Consider the following 22028-nt stretch of genomic DNA (forward strand, 5'->3'; position numbering starts at 1 on the left):
TCAAACTTTCAAAGTGGAAAGAATTAGATCTTCATTGACTTTAACAGAGATGCAAATGATTTTTATTAATATAACCAGAGATACATTTTTGTCTGAGGAACAAATTCTGTGAAAAAAGGGTTCCATAGTCAATTACATTTGGAAGATAGCTATATATTCCAGCCTCCTCTTGGAGATTCATCGTGCTCTTCAGCATATGAAAAGCTTTAAGAAGTTGCACTAAACTTTACTTTTTGTTTTCCAAACTTATTTGAGCACAGCATGCTTTTTCTAAACAACTATTAAAGTGCTAAACGATTAGTGGTTATCTAGTAATGGCATCCAAATTGGGGATATTTAGCTAAAGATAGGTCTTGAGTTGGAAAACTAAGAGAAATTTTCAATCCTTTCAGTACTTGAGAAGGGATAGAATTTTCCATACCTAGGAAACTCTGGAGTTGTTCTAAACTCATTATTTCATCTTGAATTTTCTTTATTATTATAAGAAAAGTTGAGCCTTATCTGTGAAAGTAGGCAATAGTACTTTCCTATTGCCTATGAGCTCTGATGAGGACACCAGAACGCCACATGCTAGCTATACTGTGTGTGTGTGTTGCACACACATGAAACACATCTCTTCAGTAGTGGTCTCTGGGCCAGGGGCCAGGTATTGGAACATGTCTAGGGGCGTGAGAACTTCATGCTCTTTATATCTTTGTCCTTTGGAAGAGACAGTAGGCAAGGTTTCCCCAAATTCTCCACACCATTATACTGGAAAAAAGGTCTTGTGCTTGAAAGGGGCCTGATCGAAACCCTTCATTTTCCTGGCACCAGTGGAACCCAATGAAAGGAGAAAGTACTTGGTCTACAAACCTTTGTGGCCTGGCACTCTTGTAGTCATGAGTACATTAATTTTTACTTCTCAGCTCTGGGAGAAGCTAGCTCCCATGCTGTGAGGACGTGCAAGCAACCCTTTGGAGAGGCCCATGTTGCGGGACCTGAGGCCTCCTGCCAACAGCCAGTACCAATGTGCCAGCCACGAGAATAAGCCATCTTGGGAGTGGATCCTCCAGCTCATTATACTTTCAAATGATTGCAATTCATGAAAGACCTTGAACCAGAACCACCCAGTTGTCACTCCCAATTTCTTGACCCATAGAAACTGAGATAACACAAAATATTTATTACTATTTTAAGTCACTAAGTTTTGGGGTTTTTTCTTTACCTAGCAAAAGACAACTAATATGGTAGATGTGCATTTTGTATGGTGTTTTGTTACTGAAATGACTCTAGATTTGCAAGTCATTAATTTGGTTAGCTCCTTTAAAGCACAATGCTTACCACGACCCCTGTGCCTCTTATTCTGGTGTGTACACCAGAAAACTGACTTCTCTCCAAGGGTAAATAACTGAGAGAAGTGATAGAAAACTTAACAATGCTCTCCTTATAAAATAAACTACTATAATAACCACAGAGAAAGGAAGACTTTTAATTGCTACTTTCATTTCACTTTTTGAAAAAAAAAAAAATCTAAGCTTAATCATGGGTTTACTTTAGTCCAAGGCAAATCTTCCAAGTTCTTTAAAAAAAATTGTTACTTAAGTATAATACACATACATAAAAGTGCACAAATCAAGTGAACATCTTGATGCAATATTACAAAGTGAACACATCATGTAACCACTACCTAGACCAAAGAAACCAAACATCACCAGCTTTCCACAAGCCTACTTGGTACTCTTTCATTACTGCTAGTCTCCCTGTTCCCCAAGAGTAACCACGATCCTGACTTCTAACATCATTCATTAATGTTGAACTTCATGTAAATGGAGTCACATAGTATATATTCTTTTGTTCAATTAATTTGCATTTTTGATTTAGGATTATAAACATCTTCCCTGCCAGTAGAATGTGCTTCGCTTGTTATTTTGGATAAACGTTGATAGCCACAGATTGTCAGCAAGTTCACCAATACACTAGTGAGAGTGACGATACACATATGTCTTTAAGAGGAGAAAAAGCCTTCCAGTTATGTGTTGGAATTTCACTGAATCCATGCTGTCTTTTGATTAACATCAGGCAGAGTAGGTAAATTCTCAGAAGTCCAAGGGCTGCCATTTTTTAAGCTGTGTGCCTCTGGGTAAGTTGCCTTATCATCCAAACGTTGCTGGGAGGATTAAGTGAGATGTAAAGGCACTCTGTAAACTGTAAATATGCTACACATATTTCAGGTGTTGTTTTGATGCTGAGGTTGGTCTTGGCAGCCTCAGACGATGATTCTTTGATTCTTCAGGATGATCCCTGGGAGCTCACAGACTTGGATAGAAGCTTCCTCAGGTCAAGGACAACATGCACATGTATTTTTTGGTGGTGGTGGGTGGGAGGGAGGAGGCAGAAAGGTAAGCCATGCTGGGGACCGAGATTTAGAAGACTAGTTATAGCTGTTCTTTGTTGTAGGACCCACTGAGGTAGCTTCCTGCAAGAGCTGGGATTTCCAGGGTTAGGAAATAGGGTTTCCAGAGTTATACCTAGAGTGAGGGGAGCTAGTTTGGAGTGAGCATGGAACTTCTATTCAACAAGCAAGAAAGCAGTTCATCTTTCCTGTTCACACTGCCAATAGTAGTCATTACAGGAAAGGTGAAGAAAATAAGGGCTATCACCCAAGAGGCATTCCAATCTCCCAGGTACTTACGAAAAAATTAGTGAGCAAAATAAACCCACATCCCTGTTAAACTTGACGGAGTGCCCTGAAGGTACAGCAGGACGGGATCATTCTAGGATAACCTCTGGGAGAAGGGGTGTTTGGAAGGGCCTTTGGTAAGTGTGTGAGGTCAGGATGTCAGGGCTAGATATGACCCTGTTCTCGCCTCAAAAGAGATGGGAATAAGACGATTTGGAAAAAAACAACTAACCCCATCCACCTCCCGGCTCCAAGGTGGGCACCAAATCCTTCATGTCCTCCAGTGCACCACACAGAAAGGGGGGCCAGACTCTCCTTCAAAAAGCCAACCTTACTTTCCGGCTCACACCCCCTCCTTAATCACAGGAGGGTGGCGATGGATTTATAACCCACCTCTTTCTTCCAGTTGCCATGGAGACCAACCCCAGTCCTTTCATTCCTTCTGGTACCGGGAACATTTCTCCAACGCAGGCGGAATGGAGGGGGCTTAGCCCAAACACGCCAGTGGCAGTGTTGGGGGAGGGGGTGGTAGTAAAAAAAAGAGCGCGGGGCGGTGGGGGGCTTGGCGGCCTCGACCGCAGCAGCAGAACCAGGCCGAAGGACAAAGACTAAGGTCGGCCGCAGATCCAGCCCTTCCGTCCGCCAAAGACTGGCGGCCAGATGCTGCGCGGGCACCGCTGGGCTGGAGGAGAGCGCGAACCCAGAGAGGAAGGGACTGAGCAGTGGGGCGGGACCCGGGGGCGCGCGGCGGCGTCCCGGGAGAGCTCTGGGGACCTGGGGCGCCGACCTGTCCACCCGTGCGGGCGGGCGCGCAGGGGAGGAGGAGGCGCGGGTCCCTCCACCCACGCGTCCATTGGGCAGCGCCGCCATCACTCGCCCCTCAGCCACACCGCCTTCTCCTCCTCAGCCGACCTCGGATCCCTTCCCCCGCCACCCTCCACCCCACTCTGTCCTGTAACGTCTCATTGGACGGAGGCGCGGTCAGTCTGCCTCGAGTCAGGGAGCCGATTGGACACAAGGATTTCAGGCCGCCCCCAGCCTGTTGGGATTGGTTTGCTGCGCGTTGGCGCAACGGAAGAGACGGCTGGCCGAGGGTGCGCCTCTGCTCCGGCTGGACTGCCGCGGAGGAGGCAAGGAGGGGGTCCTGCGCTGGGGGCCTGGCTCGGGCGGCAGCGGTGGCTGCAGCGGATGGGAGCAGGCCGGTTCGGCGCACCTATGGAGCGCCACGGCAGCGCCGCCGCTACTTCCCCCTCGTCGACCCGTGAGTCGACGCCCGGAGGGCTCGATGGGCGGCGGCAGGAGCCGCTGCGGCGCCGGGCGAACAGCGCGTCGGCACCCGCGGTCGGGGCCTCAGCCTCGGCCTCGGCCTCGGCGGAGGGCGTAAGGCGGGACCGACCCGGCTCCTACAGCGGCCCTACCTCGGTCTCCCGCCAACGCGTGGAAAGCCTTAGGAAGAAGCGGCCGCGTAAGTGCCGGGCGGGGCGCCCTCGCGGTTAGCTCTGCCCTCTTCCGGTCCGGCCGCCGTTTTTCCCGCTCGCGGGCGCGGAGACAGTGCCCCCTCATGGTGGTCCCAGATTGGTGCGTGGGCAGGAACCCGGCTGGAGGCCTGGGGTCCTCAAACGCGGGGGCTTCGGGGTTCGATCTCCTCCCGGCCTTCGAGTGCATTGTCCGCGCTCGCTGGTTGTCGGAGTGGAGGGCCCTCTTCCAGACCCCAACTCCCTCTTAGCTCCTTGGGAGTTCTTTGCCAGAAAGTCACATGATTTTTATCTTGGAGAAGGCTTTTTTTGACTTATTTCCACCGCTTCCCTTCCCCCCAAATCCTTTGAATCCCCAGTGTCTGTCTTCCGTGGGTTTTCAAGAGCCGCTCTCTGAGATGTTAAATCCTGTTTATCTGGAGATTTCGAGCTTACTGGAAAATGGTGAACTGCCCCCTGAGTTGCTGCAGGCCTAAAACTGGATTCCGTGTTCTGTGCACTAAGCTTTGGCTGCTTTTCTTCCCGTGAGAATTCGGGTCATTTCTCACCCAGACACCTCCTTTATTTTCTTTACATCTATTTGCCTGATACTCACGATTCTGGGTTGTAGCATTCTGGGCATTAAGGCTTTTTTTCTTTTTTGAGGGAAAACGATATTTTTTCTGAATCTCGCCTTGGGAGTTGCACACGCTCTTCCTAGAGAATCGATTTCTCCGTTTTATTATTAGGATTTTTTTTCTGTCTTCAAATTTAGTCCAAATATTTTCTCCCCAGTATAGGTCTTCATTTCAGGTCGTCTGTTTAGTAGGCATTACTATTGTTGGAAGTATCCATTGTCCTAATACTTTTATGAGCCCTACAATATAGTGACATTTTACATACGGTTAGATTTTTTTTCCTAGCTGTTGTACCAAGATTCCTGTTTCAGGAAATAAACTTGTTTTAAATGCAGATCATGAGAGTGAGAGGACGTGGCAAGATGAGTGTCTTTATTGGATGGTCTTGTACCTTAGTCCAACCACCCAGTTGCTTTGCTTTTGACTTACAGGATTTGGATGATTAAATGCAGTATCCCTATTTTGCTATGAAAAGTTTGGGAGTTTTCAATTCTGTTGTCTTTTCCTATCCTCTTGAAAGAAATTTGGAAACTAGATTATCCACTTTCGACCTATACCATTTTTAGAGCCAATTATCTGGTTTGTATTTTATTTGAGAAACACCTGATTTTTCAGCAATACAAAACATTAGTTCCTAAATCGTTTTCTACTATATCTTTGGATATGGATGCACATGCCAGAGATTCATTCAGCAAATGAGAATCTAGCCAGCCACATAGCCAGCTGTTTGTGGCCATTAGCCACAGGATTCTAAATAAGTATTGTATTTTGGGTGTTTGCACGGGTCAGGCACTCTAAAATTTTTTTTTTAATTAAAAATTTTTTTTCAGGCACTATTCTGAGAGCTTTAGTAACTCATTAGCCTTCACAACTCTGAGGTAGGTGGTAGTATTTCATTTTACAGATGAGAAAACGGGCACATTTGCCCAGTGTTAAATAGCTAGTGAGTGGTGGAATAGAACTGTAAACTCAGGAATTTTAGCTTCATAGCATCTGCTCTTAACCACTGTGCTTTATATTTATAAATGGTTATGTTCCAGTAGCTATTTCTTCATTGTTATATGATCAAGCATAATCATTATCTTTTGTGTTCAAGGTTCTCTTATTTGAGGTGAACATTTCTAGCTACTTCCAAATTTTGAGCATAAAAATGACCTGGGGAGTTAAAAATGCGGATTCCCTGCCTGGGTCCAGTTCTCTCTTTTGAATCAGGATCTGGAGAGGGTTAAGAAGCTCATCATATCACTTAGATACAGGTACTCAAAGACCACTCTGAAACACACTGGTTTAGACTGTATCGGGGGGAGTACTTAAGGTGGTTTTGAAACTTCTTTTATATAAGATGAATATTCATGTATGATTTTTTTTGTTGTCTGCTGTTTGGTGTCTCAGATAATGAGACCCGCTAAAAAAATTAAACAAGGTCTTGTTCTTCCTCCCATTTGCTCTTTCTGTACTGTGCCAAGGTGCACCTGCTAGATGGAGAGGCAGCGTGTTGGCTGCTGAACTCTTCAAGAATATACAGTTGACCCTGGAACGACATGGGTTTGATCTGCACGGGTCCATTTACACAAGGAATTTTTCAATAAGTACCCACAGAATTTTTCACCCACAGATGGGGAGGGCTGACTGCATTAGTTTGTGCCATTTTATATAGGGGACTTGAGCATCCTCTTATTTTGGTATCTATAGGGAGTCCTGGAACAAATCCCCCTTAAATAATGAGGGACAACTAAGTTTTTGGGCAGTCAGAAGTTATACAGATTTTTGATTTTGTGGTTGTCATTGCCTCTACCCCTCTCTTGTTTAAGGGACAATTCTTCTTTAGTCTTAACTGAGAAAATTCAACAAAGACTAAATATTTCTGTATTTCTTGTTGGGAGATTTGGTATGGGGTGGAGTCACCTTTTGAGGTTAGAAAACGTTGTTCCAGTGTCATTACACTACTTATCTAAAGGTAGGAAACTAGTTGTCATTTGAAACTAGAAGGAGCTATATATTCAGTTTATCATAGGAATTCTTGTGGGCTCTGGTTATAGTCATGTTTTGCCTAGAGCAGTGTGATTCCCAAATCTGTCCCTATCCCAGACTTAATGCATCACTGTCATTAGGGATGAGACTAGCTAGGCATGTGTGTGACTGAGAAGTTCTTTAAAAGTTTAGATTAGGTGGAGTATGTCTCATAGGATTAAGAGAAATACCAAATAAAGATTGATTTAAAATAATGGAAACAAATATGCTAAAGATGGTAATAGAGTGCTTACTTGTTTGTGTTTAGACACTATGCCAAATATTTTATAAAAGTCTCATTTAAAAGTCTCACAATTACTTTGTGAGGTAGGTGTGTTTTATTCCCAGTTTCCAGATAAGGAAACGGACTCAGTAAAATTGTCCCTTTGTCCAAGCACATATAGTGAGTTAGTACTGGAGCTGTTTTGATTCTGGGTGTCTGAGTTCAGACCCAGTGTTCTTGACTTTCTCCATCTTGGAATAGGTGAAGGTACACATAATGTAATCCAGAGCAGTGGTCTCACGTGGAATCACTCAGAAACTTAAAAAAACTCTTCACATCTACAAGAGGGTCTAAGAACATGCATCTTATAATTTAAAAAATTGTAATGAGGCATAATTACATCCAGTAAAATGTACAATTTTGACAAATGTATACACTCATGTAACAAGAGAACATGCATTTTGATCAAGGGCGCCAGATGTGTAGCAGATGTGCAGGAGGTGTGGAAACTGGGATCAGAGTGCTCCATGGCAGTGTGGCGATGAGCTGGATCTTGCAAGGTGACTCCCAAACATGCTGTAGCTGCCTGGAACGTCTTTGGGACTTACTGATTTGGGGCTCATCCCAATCATGGACTATCCTTAATCGCCATTAGTTTAGAAAATAAAGCTTTTGTTTGTAGCTTGAAAAATACTAAACTAGAAAATGGATTGTTTTTCCTTGGCTTTTGGAAGGGTATCAGTGTTGGCAGAATGGAACTGGTGCGGGAGCCCCAGAAGACTGCCCTTTATCAGATACAGTGTTACATCTTCAGTTAGGGAATTAGGAAGGGCTGCCCACTGGGGAGCTTGGGGGGCGGGGGAGTTAGATTTCTATTGCTGTGTAACTCATTTTTGAGAGACAAAATGGAAAAAGATACTTTTTGACCTATTGTTTTACCAACTTTAGATGCAATCAAAGTAAACATGGCCCCTCTTGGATGTATAACAAATACAAAACATTAATAAGCAGGGTCTAAAAATAGTCCAATTATGTAGCTGTATAAAATGGTACGGTATGTTATTTTAGGGACCTAACGTATGAATCATGCATTTAGATAATATGATTGTTCAGGGTTGGCATCCCTGCCGTCTTTATCTAGAGGGACTGTAAGCAAGAAGAGATGTGTGCTGTTAAAAATATTTGCTTAAACTTATGTTAAAAGGAGAGGGAAGGAACAAGATAATAGACTATAGGCTGTTGGAAAGGACTTTTTCAGGCAATGGAAAGAATGGCTATTTTAACACGTCATTTAAAAGATCAGTGATATTCCTTGGGCTTAAGTTTATAACTTAGTGAGCATTTTTTAGGTTCATAACTTGGTATCTTTTTCTTCAGGCACTTTCCTTTGTCAATTTATGACCGTGAGAATGACTAGGATGTGAAAATCCCTTTTTAAAATAATGGCTTAAATTTTGCTGTCTAAAAGTGAAAGCCATCTTGCGTTTTTTTAGTAGTCTATTAGGTTTGGTGTGCTTATATTTCCCGAATGTAAAGTTTATTATTTAGCCGACTGATTTTATAACATAGTATTTTATAAGTATCTAGTCCCGGAGTTAAAACCCTTGTTACTAAGAATAATTGTTGTTGAGGTTTATCTTTTTAATGTGAGGACAAGGATTGCTGCCTCCAGCATAGGGTTTGGGTTTGCAATGTTCTAACCACGTGTGGTCTGGTAAAGATACGCTTCATAATGTTAGAAAATTGAGCACATTTTTATGAACCATGTATTTCCCATTGGAAAGCATTTCAGTTGGGACCTGTTATGAGACATTGTGCTATAGATGGTTTTATAGAAATAATCTGAGGGAGAGTTTAAATTCTTTCTAGAAATGTGTCTGAAGTCAAGTATAGATTGTCTAGACAGTACTTTGGAGGTCTTAATATCAGGAAATATGCTAAGGGCTGCAAAACAGACTAAAATGTTTATGAAAGTTAATGGAAGAACTCACTCATACTGTTGGTGAGATATGAGGAATGTGATGGTATAGCAAGAATTCCTTTTTCTTTTACTTCTCCATTCAGAAACACATAGTGTTTTGAATAGGTATTCTTTTATATAGTATATCGGTAGTCTCACAGTCAGTGATTGGAATCTAAGCCCCTTTGGACAGGGTGAATGTTTATAAATAACAGACTTGCATGGCCTGAGATGATTCCCTCAGCCATTTATCACAGAGCATGTGTCTAATGGACCCCCCCACCCCCAGGCCTATTAGTTCTTGGATATGTAAACAGTCTGATCAGTAGTGCAGAGAAGAAACCAGAAACCATTAAATGTGTAACAAGGATATGAACTGAATTACTTTTCCTTACATGTTCTTAATCTATTTATCTAAAGTATGTGAATTTTATTAAACTGCTTTTTAATTTTGTTTTCTTACTAAAGAATATGTATTCTGTGCTTTTAGGTTTGTGTGTGTAGTCACTTGTGAAAAGATACTTGTGAAAGGACTTAGGAAATCTTGGTTTTGAGTCCCACCTCTACCTTTCCTTTACTGTGACCTTGGGCTCTTTTGTACTTATTTCTTAATCTGTAAAGTAGGGTGATTATAGTACCCATTGTAAACATTTTGGCCATTGTAAACATTTAAATAAGTAAGTTATACAGTAAAATTCTCTTATAGTGTTTGGCTCTTAATAGATGATCGTTTAAAACAATTGCCATATATTACTAATTTTTCAGTTTTTTATTCGAAGGAAACAGGATTAAGGCTAAATTTGCTTTAAGCATTACAAAATCTTCCATTGGTTTTAGGTATGTCCATAACTAAAGATTCCAATCCTGTTGATGTGATGTGTTTGTTGGGGGAGTGGTATGTCGATTCTTTGCTATCCACTAGGGTGGCATCATCCTAAAGTTGACAGTCAAAGAATGGGACTGCTAGTAGGAAAATAGGAGTTGAATCTCCTTGCTTCAATTATATCCAGCACTGTTGCTTTTTTAAGAGTGAAGAAACTTTTTTTTCTTCTTGTAGGTGCATGAGTCATGCCAGGTTGGTTAGGCCTGTCATAGAATGGAATTTCTATTGGTGTAAAAAAATCAGTACTTCCTTGGGACTGAGGTGGAATGGCTGCTGGGGAGTCAAACACAGTGTTCTCTTTAGAATTGTATTGACATTGTTAGGTTAATTTGGGGAGAATTGACATTTTAATAAATAATTTTCCTTCTTGGAACAGGGTGTATCTTCCTATTGCTGTCTTTCAACATGCCATTTTAATAGCTATCATACATAGTTAGTATTAAGTTTATTTCTAAATATTTTATGGCTTTTGTTATGCATGACTTTTTTTTTGTCATTTTCTTGTGGTTTTGCTTATTATAGGGAAAAAGCTATTGGTATTTGTATTTTTTTGTACCCAAATACTTAAAAAATTTTTTTATTCTGTTGGTTTAATTGATTTTTCTTAATTTTTAGGAAGCTTGAGATAATCACGGTTTTTCTCCAATTTACTAATGTAAGCAAGCCTCATTAATTGGAACTTCTAATGTGAAAACCATCCTTGCATTCCTGAGAAGTATCCGTGTTGGCCACGGTTATTACTCCTGCTGCAGAGCTCTATTCTATTGTTTAATAATTTCATGTTTTTGCATTTGTGTTGTGGGATTCTTTTCTAATTTGATATGAGGTTAGAATGACTTGAGACTCATTCTAGATTTTTCTGTGCCCTAGAAGCTTTTATAGGTTTGCCTGGAAACCATTGGGGACCTGGTGCTTTTTTGTTGTTGTTCGGGTGGTAGATGTTTGACTACTTTTTCAAAATGTTCAGTACTTCTGATTTATGTGTTTTCTACCCCATCTTGGGCCACATTTTGTACACTAGTTTTTCTAGCTAATCCTCTGTTTAGTTTCCATTTTAAACTTATTGTTTTAAAGTTGTATATTGGTTTATTTGTATAATCTCTGTTACGTACTCTTTCATCTTCTTTGATCTTTTTTTAAATAAAGAAAAGCTATATCCTTTTTTTCTTGGATATGCTAACCAGAAATTTATCTGTTTTGATAGCTTTTTCAAAGCTTGATTTTATTGATCAGCTTTACTGTGGCTTTGTTCACAACAGTGATGTTTTTCTAATTTCATTTACACCTTGCTTTTATCTTTAATGACTTCCTGCTGCTTGTTTTGGGTCTATTTGGTCTGTTTTATTTTTCTAGCATTTAAAATTGTATGTGACATTCCCTTTTGTTCAGGCTTTCTTCTTTTTGAATACATCTGATAAACATTTAAGGCTAGAAGTTTCTCTTTGCGTGTCACCTTGGGTGTATCATACTGTTTTTGATATATAGTGTTCTCATTGTCATCCATTTTAAAATAAATTATGTTTTGATTTCTCTTTAATCTCAGAGTTAATAATAGTGGGTTTAAAATTTTCCAGGTGGATAGATTTATTTCTTTGTGTCTGTTGGATTAATTTCTCATTTTAAGGTATTGTGGAAAGTGAATGTGGTTTGTTTTTGTACTTTGGAATTTGAGGTTTTTATAAAGCTAGTGCACTTAATTTTTGTGAATGGTTTATGGATATTTGAAAGGAAAGTATATTTGGTTTTTTGATAGTTACATTTGTGTTTAATAGATCACCTTGTTAGCTGATAGTCAAATCCTCTGTATACCTTTATTTTGTGTGTGTGTGCAAATTTGAGGCCTATGTCATTCTTACACTGATTTGTTAACTTCTTATTTTTAATATTTTTTGAAGCATGTGTTAGGATCATATCAGTTACACTTTTTTATGCATGTGACATAATTCTTTTTTGTCCACTTTTCATGCTTTTTGTTTGCTTGAATTCTGTTTAGTCTCTTAGTATTGTATTTGCTTTCTGTTAATATTTGCTTGATAACAGTGAAGTAGCATTGTCCAGGCATTTATTTTGCTTACCCAAATTCAACTATATAAATGTGGCATATCTGTTTAAGTAAATGGTGCCAGTGATTTCTACCCACTGATTCAGTGAATACGTATATAATTGGGAATAAGTGTAGGGATGAAAGTTGTGTATCTCACTTCCTTGGTAGATCACTCTTTGGAGGGGCATCTCATTTTGTGAGCATAATCCCTGTTAAGTGCAGTGCTGGTCTTGAAACATGAGTTTGCCTTTTATAATACCATGGTTCCTAAATGTAAGTCAGCTGCTCTGTCAGTCTCCAGTGAAGTGCTGTAGATTTTGATGTGAAAGTAGTACTTTTGACTGAAAGCTGTTTTTATCTTAAAGCATCCAACTCATACGATGGGACTCTGTTGTGGTATTTTACCATTTATTTACCTTTAATCTACTCGAATAATCTTGTTTTAGATGTACTTTTTAATGTAAGCATATAGTTGAATTTCCTCTTCAATCTGGAACGAAATTTGACCTATTTGTGATTACTGATATGTTTGCGTTCATTCTTGTCACTTTTAATTTTGTATTTACCATACCATGCTTTTTTCTTCATTTTTGAACTGATTTTTTTTTCCCTACTTGTTTGAGGGTCATATGTTCATTCTCTTCTTCTGGAGTTTACCTATGTATTTTTAATGCCTCTATTGTCACGTCTGTAGTCTTGTTTAGAATTAATGAGGATCTGTATCTTTTCTCCAACAGAGACAGACCTGTTGCTTGCTTTCACTTCCCTCTCCTTTCTCTTCCCTCTTCTACTTCCTGTGTTGAAATCATGTAAGTATTTTAGTTGCAGATTACTTATTTTTCTAAAAGTCAGCATCTATGGCTTCTTTTGCTTGTTATTGTTTCTTATAGCTCGTATCTTGTATGCTTTTTAAATTGGTATTGGAGTGTATCTACTAATTCTATCAGAAGGTTTTTGCGTAGTAAATGTTGAGCCTCTTTCATGTGTGAAAATTTCTTTTGCATTGCCTCTTGAAACCTGATTTGTCTGGAGATGAGTTTCAAAATCTTTTTCCTTATAACTTCGAAGTTATTGCCCCTTCATTGTCTTCTAGCCCCTGTGTCCCTGATGAAGTCTAATGTTACCTGTATGTGATTTATTTATCCTTATAGGAATTCATTTTTTCCTTTGGAAATTTTCAGGATTTACTGAAATTGCAATACCATGTGTCCACGTCTCCCCTTTCTCCGCTAATTGATTCTGTTTAACACTTAACAGTGGATCTTTCAACTGATGATGAATGTCCTCCCTCCCCTATCTGCCCCAGAAAATTCCTAGGACTCATAAGATAGATATTAGACTCTCTGGTTCTGTGTGCTTTCTATATAGCTACCTTTCCTTCATACTCAAGAGGCATTATTTTGGGAGAATTTCTTAGTTTTCTGTTTTTTTTGTGTGTGTGACTATTTTGTTGTTAAATGTATTTTTGCTAAGCTTTATTTTGGAAATTTTTCTTATTTTTTTTTCTTTTGTACAAGTATCTTTATTGAGGTATAATTTTCATACAGTAAACTACATCCATTTAAAATACACAATTCCATGCATTTTGACAGATATGTGCTCGTATACCCATGAAGCTCCCCCCTCACCCCAACCATCAAGGTTTGTGTTACCACGGGAAGTTTTCTCCTGCCGGTGCAGTCCTTCCTCCCTCTCTTCCCCAGCCTGTGGTCTGCAGGTGCAGAAATGATTAGCTTGCATTTTCTAGAGTTTCATATAAAATGGATTCCCCTATGGAGATTCATCTATAGTAGTATGTCCCTTTTTCTTTTGGTTTTGAAATTAGCACTGATATAGTTCACAGATCTTCTTTATATCTTAACCTGTTTTACATAAACTCTTTTGTGTATGTGATTTACTTCTATATAATTTTATCATATGTGTAGATTCTTGCAGCCACAACCACAGCTGGTAATCATTTCTTAATTTCTCATTTTTTTAAATAATAGCTTACTCATTTTTCGTGGATGAGATCTCATTTTACCTCTGAGGATATTTATGATTATTAAGTCTCCTGTTTGTTCCTGTCTTTCTTCAGATGTTTAGCTTCTTGTTTTTGTGGTGTTGATTTCCCTTTTGGTGATTCTAGTTTGTAAAGTGATCATCTCTGGTTTGAGGATTGCTGTTTTCCTGTCAGTGGAGGCAGTGTCTGTTTACCAGTCTGTAAGATGCATTGTAGAGAAGAGATGCGATATATGGCCAGAAGTGGACACTCATTTCTTCTGGGTAATAGTAGCTACCAGGGCGCAAGTGCCTGTGCTCAGTGAAGACTGCCTCTGTCGGGCCGGAGGGGAGTTGGGGAGGGGAGTTGGGGAGGGGAGTTGGGGAGGGGAGTTGGGGAGGGGAGTTGGGGAGGGGAGTTGGGGAGGGGAGTTGGGGAGGGGAGTTGGGGAGTGGTTCTCAGTAGAGGGAAGTGGCTGGTCTGTCCAGTTGCAACAAATGCATTGCCACAGCAGCTCACCCATGACTGCACCCCAGCTCCTGTTTCCCCGTTGCTGCTACCCCATCTATAGCCTGGGTAGAACACCCCTATGCTCCCCTCACTTTCTAAGCTGCTGTCAGTTTTTATAGCATTCCTCTTTCTGTACAGTTACTGCCTTTATCAACCTAGTTCTGCTGGTAATATCACTGTTTTCCCAGAAACATTTTAGAAAATAATATATCAATAAATCTGTATCTTTAGTCATTTCTAGGATTTAAGGTGGGAGGGGAAGTCATGTATAATCTATTCAGTTATCTTGATCCCAATCTCCTGAAGCCATTTTTTGGGAAGGGTTTTTCGGTAACATACTAACTTTGAAACATCTGTTCCAATGAAGTCCATTGAAACCTTTCTTTTTTAGGAAATCAGGTTTTGAGAGAAATTGAACACTGAAGCTTATGTTGCTTAGGGTTGGGAATTTCCTTTACTCCTAGTTTGAGTGCTAAACCAGAGCTCTGAAAAGTCTCAACATTTTTCTGTGAGCCAAAGGGAAGGATGAAAGTTTTCACTCTCATTCTTTTTTTTTTCCCCCAGAGTTGAGGTTCCTGGTTAGTCATTTTGTTGTTTTTCAGTGTTTCATAGTGTACTTTGGGTTGTGTGTAGAAGAGGGTTGGATTGGCTCAGTATTCTGATATTTTTCTTACTGATCTTTGTAATGTTTTTTAGGTGTGCTTCCAAATCAGACAGAATCATATTTCTTCTCTCCAAAACCTTTTTGTTTATATTAGTCTTTGGAAACCTCAGGGTATGAAATACATTGCTAATCTAGTAAGTGTAAATTTAGTTTTCATGAAAAAGGTGTTCTGACTTTTTTTTCTTTCCCATTTAGTTTTTCCATGGTTTGGCTTGGATATTGGAGGAACCCTGGTCAAGCTGGTTTATTTTGAACCCAAAGATATCACTGCTGAAGAAGAGGAGGAAGAAGTGGAAAGTCTTAAAAGCATTCGGAAGTACCTGACCTCCAATGTGGCTTATGGGTCCACGGGTATTCGGGACGTGCACCTGGAGCTGAAGGACCTGACTCTGTGTGGACGTAAAGGCAATCTGCACTTTATACGCTTTCCCACTCATGACATGCCTGCTTTTATTCAAATGGGCAGAGATAAAAACTTCTCGAGTCTCCACACTGTCTTTTGTGCCACTGGAGGTGGAGCGTACAAATTTGAGCAGGATTTTCTCACAGTATGCATTTTTTTAGCTTATATACAATTTATGGTAATCTGATTGTTAAAAATAATACCAGTAACAAGAGGTGGACTTATTTCCATCTCTAATGGAACTTGAATTTTCTTGAGTGGAAATAAGGTTAAATGTAAATTAGTGATAGTCAGAAGTTAGCCATCTAAAGATTGTTGTATAGTTTACTTTTTGCCCCGTTCAGATGAGTCGATGAGAATCAGAACCACTAAAGGCATAGTATTTTGTGTTCTTCAGCATGGAAAATAGTGAAGCTGTGATACGTAGAGCAAGGACTTACCTATAAGTAACAACATCATTAAATCTTTAACAATGAGATTGAAAAATAATTTTAAAAAATGTCATTTTATGTCATAAAATTGTTTCCAGTCTCCTCTGCTGTATAGTTTCTCTTATCTCCTTCAGTTGCTTCTTGGCAGGCTTACTGTTTAAAAATCAAGGAACTCTGGTCAGCAGCAGTGGTTCTCAGGCCTCAGGACTAGTGGGAGATGGTTGACCGCAGGTTCCTCTCCCCAAATGCCTCCTGATGTGTTGTGTGCTGCACACTTGTTAACAGGCATCTCTGGGTCATGTCTGGACACTAAGGGGAGTGCCAGTGGACACTGGCTTTTGTTTCATTCGGTGAACGCTGTGTGCAAGACCTTGAGGTTAGGTCCTTTGAAGGTGGATAGTGGGGTAGGTGGGAGAATTGACAAGTGAATTGGACAAGACTCTGGCATTCAGGGTGATAATAGATTTAAAATATCTTGACCGTGTTTTTAATGCCACCAGTGAAAATATTATTCCAGAGATTCTGCCTTTGCCTATGTTGTTCTAAATTTCTTACCCCCATGTGTCACTGTATGATTTGTGACCGTGTCCTTTCGTTGTCCTGTATCTCCTGACTTTCTCTCAAAACTGACCATAATCATAATACAGAATTGAATTTTAAAAATGAATTAAAAAAAATTTTATTGGGGAATATTAGGGAACAGTGTGTTTCTCCGGGGCCCATCAGCTCCAAGTCAGACTGTCCTTCAATCTAGTGGAGGGCGCAGCTCAGCTCCAAGTCCAGGCGTGGGTTTCAATCTTTAGCTGCAGGGGGCGCAGCCCACCATCCCATGCAGGAGTTGAACCTGCAACCTTGTTTTGAGAGCTCGTGCTCTAACCCAACTGAGCTATCTGGCCACCCCTAAAAATGAATTTTTAAACAAGGTTTTATATTCTTTGCTTGAATTTCTCTTGATTGTTGGTTTTCAGTGTTTTCTTTTCCACCTGTGAGTAAATGGGAAGGAGCAGGAGGAAAGAACTTTCCCTTTCTTTGTGGAAGCCTCATATAGATGCTGGACTGCAACTGATAAAGGAGAAAACCTCTCCACATCCAGCACCCTGCCGAGATACCCTATGGAACATACTTGAAAACCATTCAGTCTGTTACCAGAGGTTCAGCGTTGTGTGGCAAATCCTAAGGAAAGAATGAATGCAAAGTGGATGTTAGACCTTGGGAATTGCTGTTGGGGTTTCTCATTTGTATGCAGCAGCTCTATCTTTGAAAACTATGAAAATGAAATGCCTATCAAATCCTGTTTGTTTATTAGGAGTGACTAATATTTAATAAGCCACAGTGAAATAGTTTTAAAAATATTGAATTTACTGTTTCTTTTTCAATGTGAATCAGATTTCCTCACATGTTGAGGTTGCATGTTGGTGTAACACCTATGTTGCATAAGTTGTGTTAGTGAAGTGACCTACGTATGCATTCAGTTATCTAACTATTGTCAATTCTAGGATTCATTAGGAATAATAGCACAGCAGGGCACTTCAGGATAACATGAATTATGGGAAGGACAAAAGGAGATACTGATTTGGCATGCAATGGCAGAAAACTACTTGGATTCCAATAGGCCACCAGTATAAAATGATTTGGCTTAGAAATGAAAATGCTGGCACTTAAGATTCGAGTGTCAGGAAGTTGGTATTTAAATTGGTCTTGGCATGGAGGTCTCAAGGAGAGGAGATAAGGACAGTGATGAACAATTCAAGGCTTGCGTTTGGTCAGAGGAATAACTTCATATTCTTAACTAGGTATGAATTAAAGGTTAAGATGAAGTTACCTATTAACTTCCATCTCCATTGTGGATCAGAATAAAGTGCATGTAAATGTAATCAAATGGGAGTTGACTTAAATGGGAGAACGCACAGGGCTGATGTTGGTTGTAAACAGAAATAGGTGCTTTAGGGGGTTGAGGCATCTTTACATTTGTCACAGATGTTGAGTATATATGCTTGTAAACATTCAAATGGGTTAGAAGTTCATAGAGTAAAATGGGGGAAGTTTTTTTTATACCATCTTTCCAGTGTCACCACTGTTAAAAAGTTTACATATCTAGTTTTTTATGCATGACTGTATGACATGTACATGTGCATATTAAACATGGTTTTGAAAATAGGCAATTTAGATTGTATTTTATAAAATGTTTCTCAGCTTGCTTTTTTGACTAACAAGATGTGGAGTTCTGCCCATTTTAATTCTTAATTGAATGAAGATGCTCTTCATTAATTTCTGTACAGTACTCCGTAGGTGAATAATAATTTAATCATTCCTTTATCAATTATTTACATGGAATTAAGCTGAAAAACAGTGTTCTAAATTCTGATTCTGCTAAAAGTCCCGTCTTCCAGAGGTTGTAACTTGTTTAGGTAGTGGAAAACCTCACCTTCTGATTGGCCACTTGCAGCCTTTTGGCTTCAGGTTATTAATAATAAAGTGTGGCTTACCTTGGTACTGCTCCGTAGCTTGGAAGACAGAGGTCAGTATTTGTGGCTCCTGCCTTGTGTTGCCAGGTGCTTGCATCACTTGGATTTCTTGGAGCCTGCTTTCTGATAGGGCTGTCACCTGGGCTGCGCTCCTGCGTCATGCCTGCCAGCAGACGTCTGTTTTTCTGCTTGGGTTTTTGGCACATTTCTGCAGCTGCTGCACGGTTTGTAGGTAAAGTGTATTTGGGTCTGTGGGAGAGGGAGTCTGTCTTGTCAGGCCATCCCTGTATGTGTGGTCTCCAGATCGGTTCTGTAAAGCATGCACTAATAATACCCACCCGTGAGCACTTTTATGGTTTGTTTAATGTAGATGGATGCCTTATTAAGTGAAGTTTTTATTTCTGCTTAGCATGTTAAAAAGTCTGAAAACATTTTTATTTCATTACAGATAGGTGATCTTCAGCTTTGCAAACTTGATGAACTAGATTGCTTAGTAAAAGGAATTTTATACATTGACTCAGTTGGATTCAATGGACGGTCACAGTGCTATTACTTTGAAAACCCTGCTGATTCTGAAAAATGTCAGAAGTTACCGTTTGATTTGAAAAATCCATACCCTCTGCTTCTGGTGAACATTGGCTCTGGGGTTAGCATCTTAGCAGTATATTCCAAAGATAATTACAAACGGGTCACTGGTACCAGGTAGGTCTTTTATATAAAGGTGTCTACCTACCTATCTACCTACCTACCTACCTACCTACCTTCTCATCTACCTATCACCTACCTACCTAGTTTTGTCAAAAAAGACTATTGGGACATCGGGGCTGCCTTGCAGCGCGCCACTCCCTCCAGCTGACCCTCGGCCGTACCCCACGCTCACGCCCAGTGGGCCTGCCTTCCCCCGCTGCTCCTGGGGCCGTGCCATACGCACTGCTTACTGCTCACCTGCTTCCCAGGCAGCGGCTGCAGCAATGATGCCCGCTCCCAAGTTTGGCCCGGCCCAGGGTGTCGGGTTTTACTGGTTGCACCGCAGAGGGTGGGAGCTGCACCGGTCATTATTTATTCTTGATATATAATGGATTAATACTGAGTTTTCAAATATTGTATATAAGTATACCTACAAGAATCTGTTAAAATTATATGAAAGTACACATTTTTCTGGACTTATTCAAACAATTGTTTTCTCTTTGAAAGTTATGATTTCATGACTTACTCTTTCATCTTTGCTCAAGGTTTCATTACCATAGTTTCATAAAGCTCATTAGACTCATAGAATCCATAGTCTCTACCCTCAGATAGTGTGTGGTGTGCATATACCGTGTTTCCCCGAAAATAAGACCTAGCTGGACCATCTGCTCTAATGCGTCTTTTGGAGCAAAAATTAATATGAGACCCGGTATTACATTATGTTATATTATTATTATATTATAGACCCAGTCTTATGTAAGACCCAGTCTTATATTAAAAGAAGACCGGATCTTAATTTTTGCTCTAAAAGACGCATTAAAGCTGATGGTCCGGCTAGGTTGTATTTTCGGGGTTACTACAAAGTAATCAAAGTCAGGTAGCATCTAGAACAAGAAGGCAAAATCTTTGGTTTGATGAAACCGGCCTAGATTTTATGCGTGTGTACACACACACACTACTCCCTGGGATGATGGGAAATCCAGATGTTAAGGTACCTACTGAGCAGTAGTAGGGGGGCTGGGGGAGGGTAGTCTGAAAAGGGAGGATTAGGTGACAGGTGAGAATGGAATGTTTTTGGAAGAAGAGCTGGGGGTTGGGGTAAACAAATTTAACAGATGTGAGTTAAAAGAATTAGAGGAGTAAATTTTTAGGGGAGCAACACATTTATGGAAGAGTTCTGGTGGCCTGATGAGCCAGGGTGACAAGGTGCTTGGATGGGGATGACTCGGGTCATGCACTTGGAGAGAAAGGGAGGAGATGCCCGTGGGTCATAGGTGTGGGCTGACCTGCACCTCAGGTCCTGGTACTCAGCAGATGTCCAGATTGAACTGGGGTCATGCGTGGGGAGGTGGGTCCTGAGTTTTGCCACTTTGCTTGTTGGTGTACATGAGTGTGTATCTTCAAGGTTTCTATTAGGCACCTGTTTTTATCTTTTCACAGACTTGTTTCTTGCTCGTGGCATCTGCATGATTGGGTTGGGGCAAGAGTGGATTGATACATGAATATTGTTTTGGCTTCATAAATATTACCTTCCTATTATTTTCAAAACATTGTAATATTATTTTGTTTTTAATTACAGTCTTGGAGGAGGAACTTTTTTTGGTCTCTGCTGTCTGCTTACTGGCTGTACCACTTTTGAAGAAGCTCTTGACATGGCATCTCGTGGAGATAGCACCAAAGTAGATAAATTAGTGCGAGACATTTATGGAGGGGACTATGAGCGGTTTGGACTGCCAGGCTGGGCTGTGGCTTCAAGGTAAGGGGGCGTGTGTTCTAAGAAATACAGGAATAAAATGTTAAATATTGGGTATATCTTTTCCCTTTTAAACAGGTTTACATACTATAAAATCACCTGTTTAAGGTGTTCAATGTAGTGGTTTCTAGTGTATTTATAGAATTGTGCAGCCATCACCATAATCCAATTTCAGAATATTCTCACCATCTCAGAAAGAAACCTGGTATCCATTAGCTGTCACCCCCCCATTCCTCCACACCCAGTCCTCGGTAACAGCTATCTATTTTCTGTTTCTATAGATTTGCCTATTCTGGACACTTCATATAAATGGTGTCATACATATAATAATGTGGTTTTTGTGACTGGCTTATTTAGCATAATGTTTTCAAGGTTCATGTAGCATGAATCAGTACTTTGTTTCTTTTTATTGCTGAATAATATTCTCTTATACACGTATGGATATGTAACATCCATTTCTCAGTTGATAAACATTTGGGTTTCAGCTTTTTGGTGATTGTGAATAAAACTGCTATGAACATTAGTGTACAAGGCTTTGTATGGACATCCTGTTTTGTAGTTCTCTTGGATATATTCATATACCTAGGACTAGAATTGCTGGGTCATGTGGTACTGGTAACTGTTTAATCTTTTGAGGAACTGCCAGACGTTTTTCTAAAGTGGCTGCACTATTTTACCATCCCACCTGCAGTATATAAGGGTTTAAATTTCTTCATATCCTTACGAACACTTGTTATTGTCTGTCTTTTTGGTTTTAACTGCCTTAATCGGTGATCTCTCATTGTAGTTTTGATTTGCATTTCCCTGATGACTACGAATGTTGAACATCTTTTCATGTTCAACTTGAAGCTTCTTGACTATTTGTCTGTCATCTTTGGAGAAATGTCTGTTCAAGTCTTTTGCTCAGTTTTTAGTTGGATTATTTGTCTTACTGAGTTGTAAGAATTTTTACGTGTTTTCAAGACAAGTCCCTTATCAGATATATAATTTGCAAATACTTTCTCCCATTCTATTGGTTGTCTTTTCACTCCCTTGATGGTATCCTTTGCAACATAGAAGTTTTAAATTTCAATAGATAAGATGAAGTTCATCTATCTTCGCTTTCATCGCTTGTGCTTTTTGGTGTCACTTATAAGAAGTCATTGCCTAACTTAAGATCACGAAGATTTACTTCTGTATTTTCTTTCAAGAGTTAGTTTTATAGTTTTAGCTCTTACATTTCGATCTATGATCCATTTTGAGTTAAATTTTTGTGTGTGGCCC

The 22028-nt window shown here is 40.1% G+C and overlaps 1 protein-coding gene across 9 annotated transcripts in view; it reads left to right on the plus strand.

Moving 5' to 3' along the window:
- Positions 1-1198: 1198 nt before the first annotated feature.
- PANK2 (pantothenate kinase 2) overlaps positions 1199-22028 on the plus strand; it is a 29175-nt gene continuing 8345 nt past the window's right edge. For 2 of the 9 annotated variants that reach the window (XR_002137519.2, XM_019733745.2), the window contains exons 1-5: positions 1199-4124; positions 12609-12680; positions 15222-15574; positions 18774-19027; positions 20592-20768. Coding sequence is in view for 7 of the 9 variants with exons in the window: in XM_019733745.2 (XP_019589304.2) it covers positions 3320-4124; positions 12609-12680; positions 15222-15574; positions 18774-19027; positions 20592-20768 (1661 nt within the window). In the remaining 2 variants the exon portion in view is untranslated. Of the gene's footprint in view, positions 4125-12608; positions 12681-15221; positions 15575-18773; positions 19028-20591; positions 20769-22028 lie in introns of those variants that run through there. The other 7 variants (XR_012491260.1, XM_019733746.2, XM_074317732.1 and 4 more) reach the window with 6 other exon arrangements.

Source organism: Rhinolophus sinicus, linkage group LG13, assembly GCF_036562045.2.
Source record: "Rhinolophus sinicus isolate RSC01 linkage group LG13, ASM3656204v1, whole genome shotgun sequence".
Lineage (NCBI taxonomy): Eukaryota > Metazoa > Chordata > Mammalia > Chiroptera > Rhinolophidae > Rhinolophus > Rhinolophus sinicus.